Source organism: Hippoglossus hippoglossus, chromosome 6, assembly GCF_009819705.1.
Source record: "Hippoglossus hippoglossus isolate fHipHip1 chromosome 6, fHipHip1.pri, whole genome shotgun sequence".
NCBI classification, from domain to species: domain Eukaryota; kingdom Metazoa; phylum Chordata; class Actinopteri; order Pleuronectiformes; family Pleuronectidae; genus Hippoglossus; species Hippoglossus hippoglossus.
The window spans coordinates 11,989,858-12,004,758 of record NC_047156.1 but is presented as its reverse complement, the minus strand read 5'-3'; the positions used below and the strand labels follow the sequence as shown (position 1 = coordinate 12,004,758).

The following is a 14,901-nucleotide window of genomic DNA, read 5'->3' as shown; positions in this document are numbered from 1 at the left end:
TTTTTCAACAGCTATGGAGAAAATAGAATCAACTAAAAATGTTTTTTATAAGAACACCTGAATTAAAGCAGCTGTTGTATCTCAGTCTGCTCCATCCTCTGTATCTCTACTGTGGAGGGCAACTGGAGCCAGGAGTTCCTTGAATCCTGCAGTATTTCTGAAGGATTAAAAAAGGGGGGGAATAGAGAAACTGGTGGTTAACATTAGTTTGGTGTTTTCTATCTTAACCGATAAGAGTGGAGTGTCACTTGCCTGTCTCGTTTGGACTGCAGGACGTAAGAGCGCTCTCGTCTCAGCTGCTCCAGACGCTCTCTGACAACTGTTTTCTGCTGGTTCTTATCCTCCTAAAACAATAGTACTGGTGATGATACAGAACTTAACAAAACTAAATAATGCAGACAGACTCCCTCAGTATGTTTACCTGTGGTAGATCTTGTGTGAGGTGCCTTAGTCTGTCAGTGTGTTTCAGGCCCAGCAGGTCCTCCTCTGCCTTTCTGTTCTGGATGATGGAAAGACGCTCCTGAACCTGGAGGACAAACACCGTCAGTGACACATCACAGCATTTGTTTCTCATTCACAATGATGTGAATATTCTGTCTGTCCATATCTCTCTCTCACCCTGAGCATCTGTCTCTCTCTGTCTCTCTGCTGCCTCTGCTCCACCTTCCTCTGCATGTCCACAAGGTTGCGAATTGTCTTCTCTCTCTCCAGTGCTGAGACTGGCTCTCTCACTCGTTCTCTCTCCGTCAGTGTGGATTCCCTCCTGGCATCCCTCTCTGCGAGGCCACAGTCAAACTTTAAAAACAGGAAAAACATGAGGTTATCATTTTCCAGTTTTCTCATGGAATAAAAAAAATTGGAACTAATATGAGTGAAATGTGGTGCAGCTTGATTGAATTTAAAGGGACTGTTTGGCCTTGGAGGAGCTCTGCGCTCTACTGCATGTCATTCTGGTTCATGGTGATGCTCATGTGCACAATAAGGTCTGGTACACAACAATATAACACAAGACCAACCATCACCTGTGAGTTATGTGTCGGGTCCTCAGTGGGAGTGGGGTCTGGCTCTATTGGGTCCCACAGCTCTGACTCTGTTGCAGTGGCACGTACCTCCACACCAACCCCATCTCTGCCAACCTCAGCTGTCCCATCGGTCGGTCCAGAGCACAGGTCATCAGAGTGCGGCTCAAGCTCGGTGAAGAGATGTGGCTGCACATGCTGCAGGGTCTCTGCTATTAAAGCATGTGCCTGCAGGTTAAATGCATCATCTCCCTTGTGTGGTTTGTCCACCACTGTCCTCTCCTCCAGGGTCAGCTGACAAGAAAATAATCAGGGAATAAGATCAGATGCTTGATATAGTTATAAAGAGGGTTTAATGGTCTGTTATAAACATGCAGAGCACCTGTCTGTCTGTGCTGCACTGCTCCGCTGCAGACTCTGTGGATCCAGACTGGAACAAAGTGGGCTTCAGCTCCTCATCGGCCTTTTCTCGAGAAGTCTCCTCACACTGTGTGTATGCTGCAGTCCTGCTCACATCACTGGGCAGGACTTGGATCCTCACACTGCTCTCACTGTCCTGGCTCATTTCTGCACCTCCATCTGCAGCCACTGCGTCACAGTCATCCTCATCCTCCTCTGGTGGTTTGCTCCAAGCGAGCGTGATCAAAGAGCCCTGTTTCTCATAAGACTGGGGGCTTTTTGTTGCTTTGCCGCCTCCTTCCTCCTGGCATCCTCCTTCTGCAGCGAGATGAGTTGTACTTGTTGCATCTGAGACACACACAATCTCCAAGTAGGGCATCTCCTCCACGACCGCTTCACAATCTGGGGGAATTCAAAATAGATTGTAGTTGCAGCTGTGAGAGTATGATTAAATATGTTTGGCTGTGTTGGAGGTACCTGTGCAGACATCCTGTGTGTTAGTCACATCAGCAGCTTGGATTCCATTCAGTTCACTGTCCACCCATCTCACAAAAACAGCTGCCGAAACTTCAGCCGACCCAACACTCACGTTCTGGGTCTCGACTGCTCCAGAGCTGCTGCACTCTGCAGTCTTTTGCTTGTTGCAGCTCTTAGAGACGAGGAAAGAGGTGAGGAGCTGGAGCAGGTTGGTGCTGCTCTGCATCCGAAGTTTAGATTCATACTCATCTCGCAGAACCTGGAGATGTTGTGCGCTCTAACAGACACACATCGGATTTTTATTTTACAATAAAAGAACATGCATAATTGTGGATTCTTTTTGGATTTGATGCTTTGGTTGTCTCACCTTGTTCTTTAACAGTGGCAGAAATGCAGAAGCTTGGAGGTCGTGGAGCTCCAGCAGTCGAGTTAAGAGGAGCAGGGAACACTCCTCCAGCTTGTGTGGAGACCACACTGCTGCTTTACTGCACATGTGGGCCTGTGTTTGAGGCTGAGGCTGGAGCTGAGGCTCAGAGGTAGCTTGCTCAAAGAGGGGTTGAGTCTCATTGTGCATCTGCATGCTGGTGTGGATTTGCCTCAGCATTTTTATACAGCCACTCCTTAAAACTGTTGTATTACTACCTGCATAGGAAATGAGACATGTAGAAATGGCAAAAGGGAAAAACAATTCCAGGAAACATCCAGGAGAAAAAGAAGAAAATACTGATTGTGCATTCGGATGTGGTGTCATAATAATCAGAAAAATGTGTTCCTGGCGTGAAACTTTCATGTGAGCACCATCTCAAGTTTGAACAACAACTTGTGAGGTCTGCAAACATTTTGGCACATGAGCTGCTGACATCATCACTTATAAACCAATCAACACAATTTTACAATCAGCTGCAAATCAGAGCTCTTAATGTGAGCTTGTCAAATGTTAAACTTTTGTCACTTGCAAACTTTTGACTTTTGCTGCCTGCAGTTTGTTTTTGTTGGTCTTTACTTGCTGTGTTATTTATATGCCTCTCACACCTGATCCATTTTCTTTCCTCTTCATTATTATGCAAATATTGTAAATATGTGTCAATGTGTTTTTTAAAAGCTTCAAACAGATCAAATACACACATTTTGTTTACAGTGTCCACGTTTTTTCAAACATTCTGACAAAGCAAATGAACACACACCAAAGTCGGAACATCAACTTTACGACTCCAGAGGTGGGACACTGATTTACCGTCTTTCTGAGAATCTGTGCAACCTGGACCTTGCAGATCCTTTGGGGAAACCCCTTGCACCAGCTTGACCAGCTGCTTCCTCTCCTGCTCCTGAGTCAGCACCAGCAACTGCAGCGCGGCCTGCTGGGAGAGGGCCAGAGTTTGTAATCCGTTGCTGCTGATGATACTGCTGTGGTGTAGTGTCTTCTTTTTTTACTTTCAGCATTACAAAAAAAAGAACTCAATGTATGCAGTGTAAGCTACAGCACCTGCTGCGGTGATGCTGAAATCAATTCTTCATTTTCTGCTTCCTCTTCCTCACGTAGCCACAGAGCAGCCTGCTCCGCTCTGCAGGGACTGGGAACATGGGGCCTGAACAGAGCCACCAGGGTCAGACCGGATTTAGCTGAAACTGAGTGTGCAAAGGGAGTGGGGGCCACACTCGATGGAAGTGACTTAAAGCCCATTTTCAGTTGTTATCACTCAGTGTTTGTTGACTTACCAAGTGTCCCAGGACTGCTTCGCTGCCAGAAGAGCTCTGTAGGACAGTTTCTCTCTCCGAGCTCTGAGAGTTGCCAGTCGGATGTAGAGACACAAAAGTTTCAGACTCTCCCCGTCCAGCCTGCGAGGAGGAAGAGGAACAAATCAGTTATTTCTGGGCCGATAAGAACCATACCTTACATTAGCTTTTACCTGAATGCTAAGAGCAAGAATGTGACATGAGACTATAGATTTCAGAGAACATGGAGGACATTTATGTGACATCTTATCTGACATTGTTTTATTTATGAGGATTGATTTAAGATTAAGATTAAGATTACCTCTCTCCCAGGACGGCCACTTTGTCCTTTTCTTGTTGACGAGACGAGTGTAACTCACACAGGAACGAAGCAGCAGACCAGCAAAGCTCCCTGGAGTTAAAGGATGCACCCAGACAGGCCCTGCAGGAAAATCTGTGTAACCATAGTGCTGCTGTTTGATGCTGATTGTGGAAATCCTGCAGGGGGTTGTGATGTTTACTTGAGATTTTGAGTTTAAGTACAGAAATCTGTTTTTATACAAATGTTGGGTTAAAATTAACACAAAATTATCCAATTGCATTTTTTCTTTTTTATCTAATTTGGTGATCAAGAAATATTGTAATTTTTCAGTTTTATAGAGATTCCATATATGGCAGGTTGTGAAAATGATTAACTTACTTTAAAAAAAAAAAAAAAAATCTTAAATCTACCCTGGCAGTCTTGATGCATGTGTGTTACCTGTACATCCTGAATGCTCCTGGCAGCTCAGCCAGACGGAGCATGTCACCTGACTCCAAAGCCTCCTCTGCTGTGTCCTCCAGCCCCTCCTCTTCTGAGCGTCGTTGACATGGCAGCAAGGTTTTCCAGACGCTCGGAGCTGTGGAATCAACAACAACAATTATAACAAGAAAAGGAGAAAACAACTTCTAAGTTGTGCTTAAAGTGAAACTGTTCTGCGTGAGTAATTTTTCCTTACTATGATGCTCCTGAAGCATTTCTGAATAAAGCAAGTGGCTCATAACGTCATACTTCACGTCCACCAGGAGGAGGACATCTGACGGGGAGACACAGCCCCAGGCCTGACCTTTGACCTTGAGGTTTTGGGCTTGCCAGGGAGAGGGCAGTAAGCTGTGCACACCCTCTGACGCCAATCTAACCACACAAAAACAAACACACATCCATATCAATGCATGATAGTTGTCTTGTTACAAGAAGTTGTTCGTCGTTACCTCTGCCAAGGAGGTTATGTTTTCATCTGCATTTGTTTGTTTGTTATTTAGCTGGATTACGCAAAGATTATAGGATGGATAATCACGAAAATTGGTTGAAGGATGTGGTATGGGTCCGGAAAGAGCCCATTAAATTTCTTGCAGATCCAAAAATGCTTTTGTTAACTGTGAGATGGGAAGTTTTTCAACATTTCTCAGCGAATGATTCATGGATCCTGATGAAAATAAATCTGGCTTGTTCAGGGGACTGATATTTACAAACGTATGTAATTTGGTGCAGATCTTTATACAAATCCAGATGTTGTGAATTGAAACATGGTTTCTATAATAAATTTAAACTTTGATTCATCAGCTCTAAAATAGTTTTTTGATCACAACAACAGACTTGAGTTTTAGAACTACAACCCCACGTGGTCTGGTATAACTCGGAGCTAGGTAGCTAGTTTTAAAAAAAAATAAACTTGATACAAAATAGGGCCACATGAAATAACATAACAAACAAACAAATAAACAAATATACAATGCCAGGGGTTATGAAAAAGTTTCACATAAACCAATACAAACTGATAGTGATAAAGTAGACAGACATAATTAAGAAAAAACTCACACATACTGTATATATTCAACTTTATTATTTATTAAATTAAATTTAAGATTGAAGGTATTTACTGATTTTATATTACAGGCCATTTACAGGCAATTTTCTTTTACAACCTCAATCAGGAAAGTAACCAAACAATCTTTAACAAGGAAAAATAATGTAGTGGTGTATTTCCCTCTTTACTGTGGTATATTCTAGTGTTACCAATAGGAAATGAAGTAAAGTTCCTATAGTGAGGAAATCTGCAACTTTTCACCTTAAACACAAACATGCTCACCTGATCCAGCACTGCCTGGCTGCTTTCCTCAGCCTCTTCACTCCTCTCCCACTCCCACACAGCTCATTCTTCCCCATTAGTCTCTCTGTCTTGGGAGAAAATAACAGAAGTAATCAAATAATGAAGAACAGAGCCTCTGCCTCCGTGCAGGAAAACTCTGCCCCACTGCAAAACACATACCTGTGAACTGACTGTTGTAAATGGGTGTAAAGATCCTGTATCTGAGCTGTTGGCCTTTTCCATCTCATAGAGAGTGTTGACGTGTCCGCCATTTATCAGCTGGAGGTCCCAGTACAGCTGAAGATAAAAATACTCAGTCATGGTTGTGAAAACATTTAATTTTACATACAGTGTTTTTCTGATATTATAAGATTCAGAAAAAGAAGATTGAATTGTACCTTTTCCTTCTTCTCCCTCTCCCTTTCCATCTCTACAAGAACATCAAAAACTTTTTCACCAACACAGGACCAGCTGATGTCACCTCCTGCAATCTGACACAGACACAAAGTGAGAAACAATGATGAATGAAGGTGGTAGCTGGTGTGATAGGGATGTCTTCTTACCTTCTTCAGAGCCGTATGGGCTTCATCAGGGTCGGAGGGAACATGAAACACTTTGCCGTAGAGGACGCTCACGTCTTCTGAGGAAAACTCAGCTCCGACAGACAAACCCAGACACTGGTACACACCGGCAACGCAATCCTGAGAGGACAACACAAGGACATTATTGTAGTTCACACACACACACACACACACACACACGCACACACATGGAAAACCTAAATAATCAGAAGATCTTACCTGTTCCATGTTTTCACCTCTGTGGGCCTGGCAAATTATACAGGCAGTTACTATGGTTACAGCGGTCCTCTAGACAACAGCTGGATCAGGTTACCAAGCAACAAAAGTGACAGTGTTATCTGTCAGGGGGAGACGGAGAGGGGTGCAATGTGATACGCGATCATTTGACATAATACACCTGGGTGAAAAAGTCCGGTGACAGATCCCAGCCCATAAAATGTTAACATCACTTTCTCCAAGTCTGTAATTTCCTCTGACAGTAGTTCCTGGACGGAACAAAGTAACTGATACAAATAATAATAACTAGGGCTACGTTGTGGCACTAACGGGCCCGAGCACAGGCATTTTGAAGCCTGTTGCGGTTAGTGGAGAGAGCGATCAATAGGGCCTCCCACCGTTCGGTGCTCGGGACCTAATTAGTTGCTTTTAATTGATAAGTGGTTTTATATCATTATAGACAGTAAGATAGATGAAATATTGCTGCCAATTCAGATGTAAAGTAAACCCTCTATAATTATGATAATTGCTCCTATATATATGTTGATATGTATGTATATATGTGCTTTTTTCAAAGTTATAGATCGTGTGTGTGTGTTTTTGTGTTATAGATTCTGTCAGTACATTTCCATAGATATGTTCCCTGCACTAATAGTTTGTTTTAAACTATTTTCAACTTGGTTTTTGAACACTGTGTCTTGTTTGTCGCTGACCGGCTGCTTCACGTGAACGAGCTCTGATCTCACTGTGTGTGTCTCTGAGCGAATGAGTGGGGGCGGAGCCCCGGGGCCTGTGTGTGTGTGCGCTGTCTGGGGGCACACACACAAACACACACACACACACACACACATTCGCCCGCTCCTGGTATTTCATGCTGGCCTGATACGATGATGATTTAACAAATTAACGTGAACGTGAGTTCACTGTTCGCGAAAAATATGCGCAACATGCACAACACTGTACAGGAGCCGCTGCAGAGCCGCGGGTTGCGACCCCTGGCTACGGCGAAAGAACGATTTGTTTACTGTTCCACCGTTAAAGAGATGCGGACGTCAAAACATTAGTTCCGCCTCACATTTCCCCCTCCCGGTCGCGCGCCCCACCTGTTATGCCTCTGCGCCCCACCAGTGGGGCGCGCCACACAGTTTGAGAATCACTGATATAGATAGAAACTCCAGAACCAACCATGATATACTGTGAGTATACTGAATCTATTACCACCAAACTAGAATAACCCACATGATAGTCTGACCAGGAAATATTCAATAGTCTTTCAAATGTAAACTTCAAATACTACATCTACTGAGTTATTTTAAATACAGCAGATATATGGAGCCAACATATCCAGGTCAGCTTGGGTCTCACAGATCTTTGTCTTGTGGGTCTGTGTTGTGTTTGTGTGTTTGTGTTGAGGTGTTGCAGGATAGACAGCTGTGTCGGACAGGCAAACCACCTCAGTTTCCTGCTGACCCTCTTGGTGTTCGTGCTGACCTCTCTGTATGGGATCAGTTTGGTGCTTTGCAGCATCTGTCCTCGGCAGTATGTCATGACGGCTCTCTTCTACTGCCCCGGTGTCTACAGCCAGTCCAGGTACAGCACTCTATATATCATAAATACATGTTTGTGTATCATATCTTCTGTCTCATCCCAACAACTACATCAGAAGTCCACATTGAAAAAGTTCACCAAATTAATATAAACACAAAAATGTACTTTACTTGTTGCTATTAGATAATAGGTATGATATGATGATATTAGTAGAATTGAAGTGAAGTGAAGTGAAGTAACGTGAAGTAACGCAAAGTAAAGTAAAGTAAAGTAAAGTAACGTAACGTAGCGTTACCAAAAGTAATTCAAAGTAACGAAAAGTAACGTAAAGTAACGTAACGTAAAGTAACGTAACGTAATGTAACTAAGTAACATAACTAAGTAACGTACAGTAACGTAACGTAACGAAAAGTTACGAAAAGTAATGTAAAGTTACGAAAAGTTACGAAAAGTAACTAAGTAACGAAAAGTAACTAAGTAACGAAAAGTAACGAAAAGTAACTGAAAGTAACGTAAAGTAACGTAAAGTAACGTAACGTAACGTAACGTGAAGTAACGTAAAGTAACGTAACTACGTCACGTCACGTCACGTGACTAAGTAACGAAAAGCAACGAAAAGCAACGAAAAATAACGAAAAGTAACATAACGTAACGTAACTAAGTAACATAACTAAGTAACGTAACGTACAGTAACGTACAGTAACTAAGTAACGTAACGTAAAGTAACTAAGTAGCGTAACGTAACTAAGTAACGTAACGTCACGTAACTAAGTAACGTAACTAAGTAACGTAACTAAGTAACGTAACTAAGTAACTAAGTAACGTAAAGTAACGTAACGTAGCGTTACCAAAAGTAACTAAAAGTAACGAAAAGTAACGTAACGTAACGTAACGTAAAGTTACGAAAAGTTACGAAACGTAACTAAGTAACGAAAAGTAACTAAGTAACGAAAAGTAACTAAGTAACGAAAAGTAACGAAAAGTAACTGAAAGTAATGGAAAGTAACGTAACGTGAAGTAACGTAACGTAACGTAACTAAGTAACATAACTAAGTAACGTACAGTAACGTAACGTAACGAAAAGGTACAAAAAGGTACGAAAAGTTACGAAAAGTAACGTAAAGTTACGAAAAGTTACGAAAAGTAACGAAAAGTAACGTAAAGTAACGGTAAGTAACGTCACGTCACTAAGTAACGAAAAGCAACGAAAAATAACGAAAAGTAACGTAACAAAAAGTAACGTAACGTACAGTAACGTACAGTAACTAAGTAACATAACTACGTAACGTAACTACGTAGCGTAACTAAGTAACGTAACTAAGTAACGTAACTAAGTAACGTAACGTAACTACGTAACGTAACTACGTCACGTCACGTCACGTGACTAAGTAACGAAAAGCAACGAAAAGCAACGAAAAATAACGAAAAGTAACGTAACGTAACTAAGTAACATAACTAAGTAACGTAACGTACAGTAACGTACAGTAACGTACAGTAACTAAGTAACGTAACGTAAAGTAACTAAGTAACGTAACGTAACGTAACTAAGTAACGTAACGTCACGTAACGTCACGTAACTAAGTAACGTAACTAAGTAGCGTAACTAAGTAGCGTAACTAAGTAACGTAACTAGGTAATGTCACTAAGTAACGTAATGTAACGTGACGTAACTAAGTAACGTAAAGTAAAGTAAAGTAACGTAACGTAGCGTTACCAAAAGTAACTAAAAGTAACGAAAAGTAACGTAAAGTAACGAAAAGTTACGAAAAGTAACTAAGTAACGAAAAGTAACGGAAAGTTACGAAAAGTAACTAAGTAACGAAAAGTAACGGAAAGTAACGGAAAGTAACTAAGTAACTTAGTCACGTCACGTGACTAAGTAACGAAAAGCAACGAAAAATAACAAAAAGTAACGTAACAAAAAGTAACATAACTAAGTAACGTAACGTAACTACGTAACGTAACTACGTCACGTCACGTCACGTCACGCCACGTGACTAAGTAATGAAAAGCAACGAAAAGTAACGTAACGTAACTAAGTAACATAACTAAGTAACGTAACGTAACTACGTAACGTAACGTCACGTGACTAATTAACGGAAAATAACGAAAAGCAACGAAAAGTAATGAAAAGTAAGTAAAGTAACGTAACGTAACTAAGTAACATAACTACGTAACGTAACGTACAGTAACGTACAGTAACATACAGTAACTAAGTAACATAACTAAGTAACGTAACGTGACTAAGTAACGAAAAGCAACGTACAGTAACTAAGTAACATAACTAAGTAACGTAACGTAACTACGTAACGTAACTACGTCACGTCACGTCACGTCACGTCACGTCACGTCACGTGACTAAGTAACGAAAAGCAACAAAAAATAACGAAAAGTAACGTAACGTAACGCAACTAAGTAACATAACTAAGTAACGTAACATAACTACGTAACGTAACTACGTAACGTAACGTCACGTGACTAATTAACGGAAAATAACGAAAAGCAACGAAAAGTTATGAAAAGTAAGTAAAGTAACGTAACGTAACTAAGTAACATAACTAAGTAACGTAACGTACAGTAACGTAACGTACAGTAACGTAACGTACAGTAACGTACAGTAACGTACAGTAACATAACTAAGTAACGTAACGTAACGTAACTACGTAACGTAACTACGTCACGTCACGTGACTAAGTAACGAAAAGCAACGAAAAGCAACGAAAAATAACGAAAAGTAACGTAACGTAACTAAGTAACATAACTAAGTAACGTAACGTACAGTAACGTACAGTAACTACGTAACGTAACGTAACGCAAAGTAACTAAGTAACGTACCGTCACGTCACGTGACTAAGTAACGAAAAGCTACAAAAACTAACGTAACGTAACGTACAGTAACTACGTAACGTAACGTCAAGTCACGTCACGTCACGTCACGTGACTAAGTAACGAAAAGTAACGTAACGTAACTAAGTAACATAACTAAGTAACGTAACGTAACTACGTAACGTAACTAAGTAAAGTAACGTAACGTAACTAAGTAACATAACTAAGTAACGTAACGTACAGTAACGTAACGTACAGTAACGTACAGTAACTAAGTAACATAACTAAGTAACGTACAGTAACGTAACGTACAGTAACGTACAGTAACGTACAGTAACGTACAGTAACATAACTAAGTAACGTAACGTAACTACGTCACGTCACGTCACGTGACTAAGTAACGAAAAGCAACGTACAGTAACTAAGTAACATAACTAAGTAACGTAACGTAACGTAACGTAACGACGTAACTACGTAACGTAACTACGTCACGTCACGTGACTAAGTAACGAAAAGCATCGAAAAGCAACGAAAAGTAACGTAACGTAACTAAGTAACATAACTAAGTAACGTAACGTACAGTAACGTAACGTAACGTAAAGTAACTAAGTAACGTACCATCACGTCACGTGACTAAGTAACGAAAAGCTACAAAAAGTAACGTAACGTAACGTAACGTGAAGTAACGTAAAGTAACGTAACGTAACGTAACTAAGTAACATAACTAAGTAACGTACAGTAACGTTACGAAAAGGTACGAAAAGGTACGAGAAGTTACGAAAAGTAACGTAAACTTACGAGAAGTTACGAAAAGTAACTAAGTAACGACAAGTAACTAAGTAACGAAAAGTAACTGAAAGTAACGGAAAGTAACGGAAAGTAACGGAAAGTAACGGAAAGTAACTAAGTAACGTAACGTCACGTGGCTAAGTAACGAAAAGCAACGAAAAGCAACGAAAAATAATGAAAAGTAACGTAACGTAACGTAACTAAGTAACATAACTAAGTAACGTACTTTTTAGTTACTTTTGTACTTTTGTAACTAAAAAGTAACTAAAAGTACAAAAGTAACTAAAAGTACAAAAGTAACTAAAAAGTAACTAAAAGTACAAAAGTAACTAAAAAGTAACGAAAAGTACAAAAGTAACTAAAAGTACAAAAGTAACTAAAAAGTAACTAAAAGTACAAAAGTAACTAAAAGTACGTCACGTGACTAAGTAACGAAAAGCAGCGAAAAGCAACGAAAAATAACGAAACGTAACGTAACTAAGTAACATAACTAAGTAACGTAACGTACAGTAACTACGTAACGTAACGTAAAGTAACTAAGTAACGTACCGTCACGTCACGTGACTAAGTAACGAAAAGCTACAAAAACTAACGTAACGTAACGTACAGTAACTACGTAACGTAACGTCAAGTCACGTCACGTCACGTCACGTGACTAAGTAACGAAAAGTAACGTAACGTAACTAAGTAACATAACTAAGTAACGTAACGTAACTACGTAACTAAGTAAAGTAACGTAACGTAACTAAGTAACATAACTAAGTAACGTACAGTAACGTAACGTACAGTAACGTACAGTAACGTACAGTAACGTACAGTAACTAAGTAACATAACTAAGTAACGTAACGTACAGTAACGTAACGTACAGTAACGTAACGTACAGTAACATAACTAAGTAACGTAACGTAACTACGTCACGTCACGTCACGTGACTAAGTAACGAAAAGCAACGTACAGTAACTAAGTAACGTAACGTAACGACGTAACTACGTAACTACGTCACGTGACTAAGTAACGAAAAGCAACGAAAAGTAACGTAACGTAACTAAGTAACATAACTAAGTAACGTAACGTAACGTAACGTAAAGTAACTAAGTAACGTACCGTCACGTCACGTGACTAAGTAACGAAAAGCTACAAAAAGTAACGTAACGTAACGTAACGTAACGTAACGTAACGTGAAGTAACGTAAAGTAACGTAACGTAACGTAACTAAGTAACATAACTAAGTAACGTACAGTAACGTTACGAAAAGGTACGAAAAGGTACGAAAAGGTACGAGAAGTTACGAAAAGTAACGTAAACTTACGAGAAGTTACGAAAAGTAACTAAGTAACGACAAGTAACTAAGTAACGAAAAGTAACTGAAAGTAACGGAAAGTAACGGAAAGTAACGGAAAGTAACTAAGTAACGTCACGTCACGTGACTAAGTAACGAAAAGCAACGAAAAGCAACGAAAAATAACGAAAAGTAACGTAACTAAGTAACATAACTAAGTAACGTACTTTTTAGTTACTTTTGTACTTTTGTAACTAAAAAGTAACTAAAAGTACAAAAGTAACAAAGTACAAAAGTAACTAAAAAGTAACTAAAAGTACAAAAGTAACTAAAAAGTAACTAAAAGTACAAAAGTAACTAAAAGTACAAAAGTAACTAAAAAGTAACTAAAAGTACAAAAGTAACTAAAAGTAACTAAAAGTACAAAAGTAACTAAAAAGTAACTAAAAGTACCAAAGTAACTAAAAGTACCAAAGTAACTAAAAAGTAACTAAAAGTACCAAAGTAACTAAAAAGTAACTAAAAGTACAAAAGTAACTAAAAGTACGAAAGTCGTCTGTCTGTCTGTCCGGATTTATTTATTTTTTGGGACGGACAGATGGACAGATTTTATTTTTTAAATTTTTTTCGTCCGTCTGTCCGTATTTGAAAATTTTTTTGGGACGGACAGACGGACGGATTTTATTTTTTTTTCGTCCGTCTGTCCGTCCGTTTTTTTTTTTTTTGGACGAACAGACACAGATTTTTTTTAAATTAAAAAAATTCAAATACAAAAGTAACTAAAAGTACAAAAGTAACAAAAAAGTAACTAAAAGTACAAAAGTAACTAAAAGTACAAAAGTAATTAAAAAGTAACTAAAAAGTAAAAGTACAAAAGTAACTAAAAGTACAAAAGTAACTAAAAAGTAACTAAAAGTACAAAAGTAACTAAAAGTACAAAAGTAACTAAAAAGTAACTAAAAGTACAAAAGTAACTAAAAGTACAAAAGTAACTAAAAAGTAACTAAAAATACAAAAGTAACTAAAAAGTAACGAAAAGTACAAAAGTAACTAAAAAGTAACTAAAAGTTCAAAAGTAACTAAAAGTACAAAAGTAACTTAAAAGTAACTAAAAGTACAAAAGTAACTAAAAAGTAACGAAAAGTACAAAAGTAACTAAAAAGTAACGAAAAGTACAAAAGTAACTAAAAAGTAACTAAAAGTACAAAAGTAACTAAAAGTACAAAAGTAACTAAAAAGTAACTAAAATTACAAAAGTAACTAAAAAGTAACTAAAAGTACAAAAGTAACTAAAAGTACAAAAGTAACTAAAAAGTAACTAAAAGTACAAAAGTAACTAAAAAGTAACTAAAAGTACAAAAGTAACTAAAAAGTAACTAAAAGTACAAAAGTAACTAAAAAGTAACTAAAAGTACAAAAGTAACTAAAAGTACAAAAGTAACTAAAAAGTAACTAAAAGTACCAAAGTAACTAAAAAGTAACTAAAAGTACAAAAGTAACTAAAAGTACAGAAGTAACTAAAAAGTAACTAAAAGTACCAAAGTAACTAAAAGTACAAAAGTAACTAAAAAGTAACTAAAAGTACCAAAGTAACTAAAAAGTAACTAAAAGTACAAAAGTAACTTAAAAGTAACTAAAAGTACAAAAGTAACTAAAAGTACAAAAGTAACTTAAAAGTAACTAAAAGTACAAAAGTAACTAAAAAGTAACGAAAAGTACAAAAGTAACTAAAAGTACAGAAGTAACTAAAAAGTAACTAAAAGTACAAAAGTAACTAAAAGTACAAAAGTAACTAAAAAGTAACTAAAAGTACCAAAGTAACTAAAAAGTAACTAAAAGTACAAAAGTAACTAAAAGTACAAAAGTAACTTAAAAGTAACTAAAAGTACAAAAGTAACTAAAAGTACAAAAGTAACTAAAAAGT

At 38.4% G+C, this 14,901-nt stretch overlaps 1 protein-coding gene across 1 annotated transcript; it reads right to left on the bottom strand.

Annotated features, from left to right (window-relative positions):
* Positions 1-26: 26 nt before the first annotated feature.
* On the bottom strand, positions 27-6,674 carry LOC117763191. The gene is made up of 19 exons (XM_034588140.1): positions 6,538-6,674; positions 6,301-6,438; positions 6,136-6,228; positions 5,918-6,034; positions 5,738-5,826; positions 4,607-4,782; positions 4,369-4,507; positions 3,931-4,050; positions 3,612-3,731; positions 3,379-3,481; positions 3,130-3,253; positions 2,263-2,537; positions 1,896-2,172; positions 1,402-1,820; positions 1,023-1,313; positions 619-795; positions 422-526; positions 253-344; positions 27-157 (listed from the first exon to the last, which is right to left on the bottom strand). Exons 1-19 carry the CDS (start codon positions 6,544-6,546, stop codon positions 82-84), a joined length of 2,940 nt encoding a protein of 979 aa, XP_034444031.1. The 5' UTR covers positions 6,547-6,674; the 3' UTR covers positions 27-81.
* Between the last annotated feature and the right edge of the window lie 8,227 nt (positions 6,675-14,901).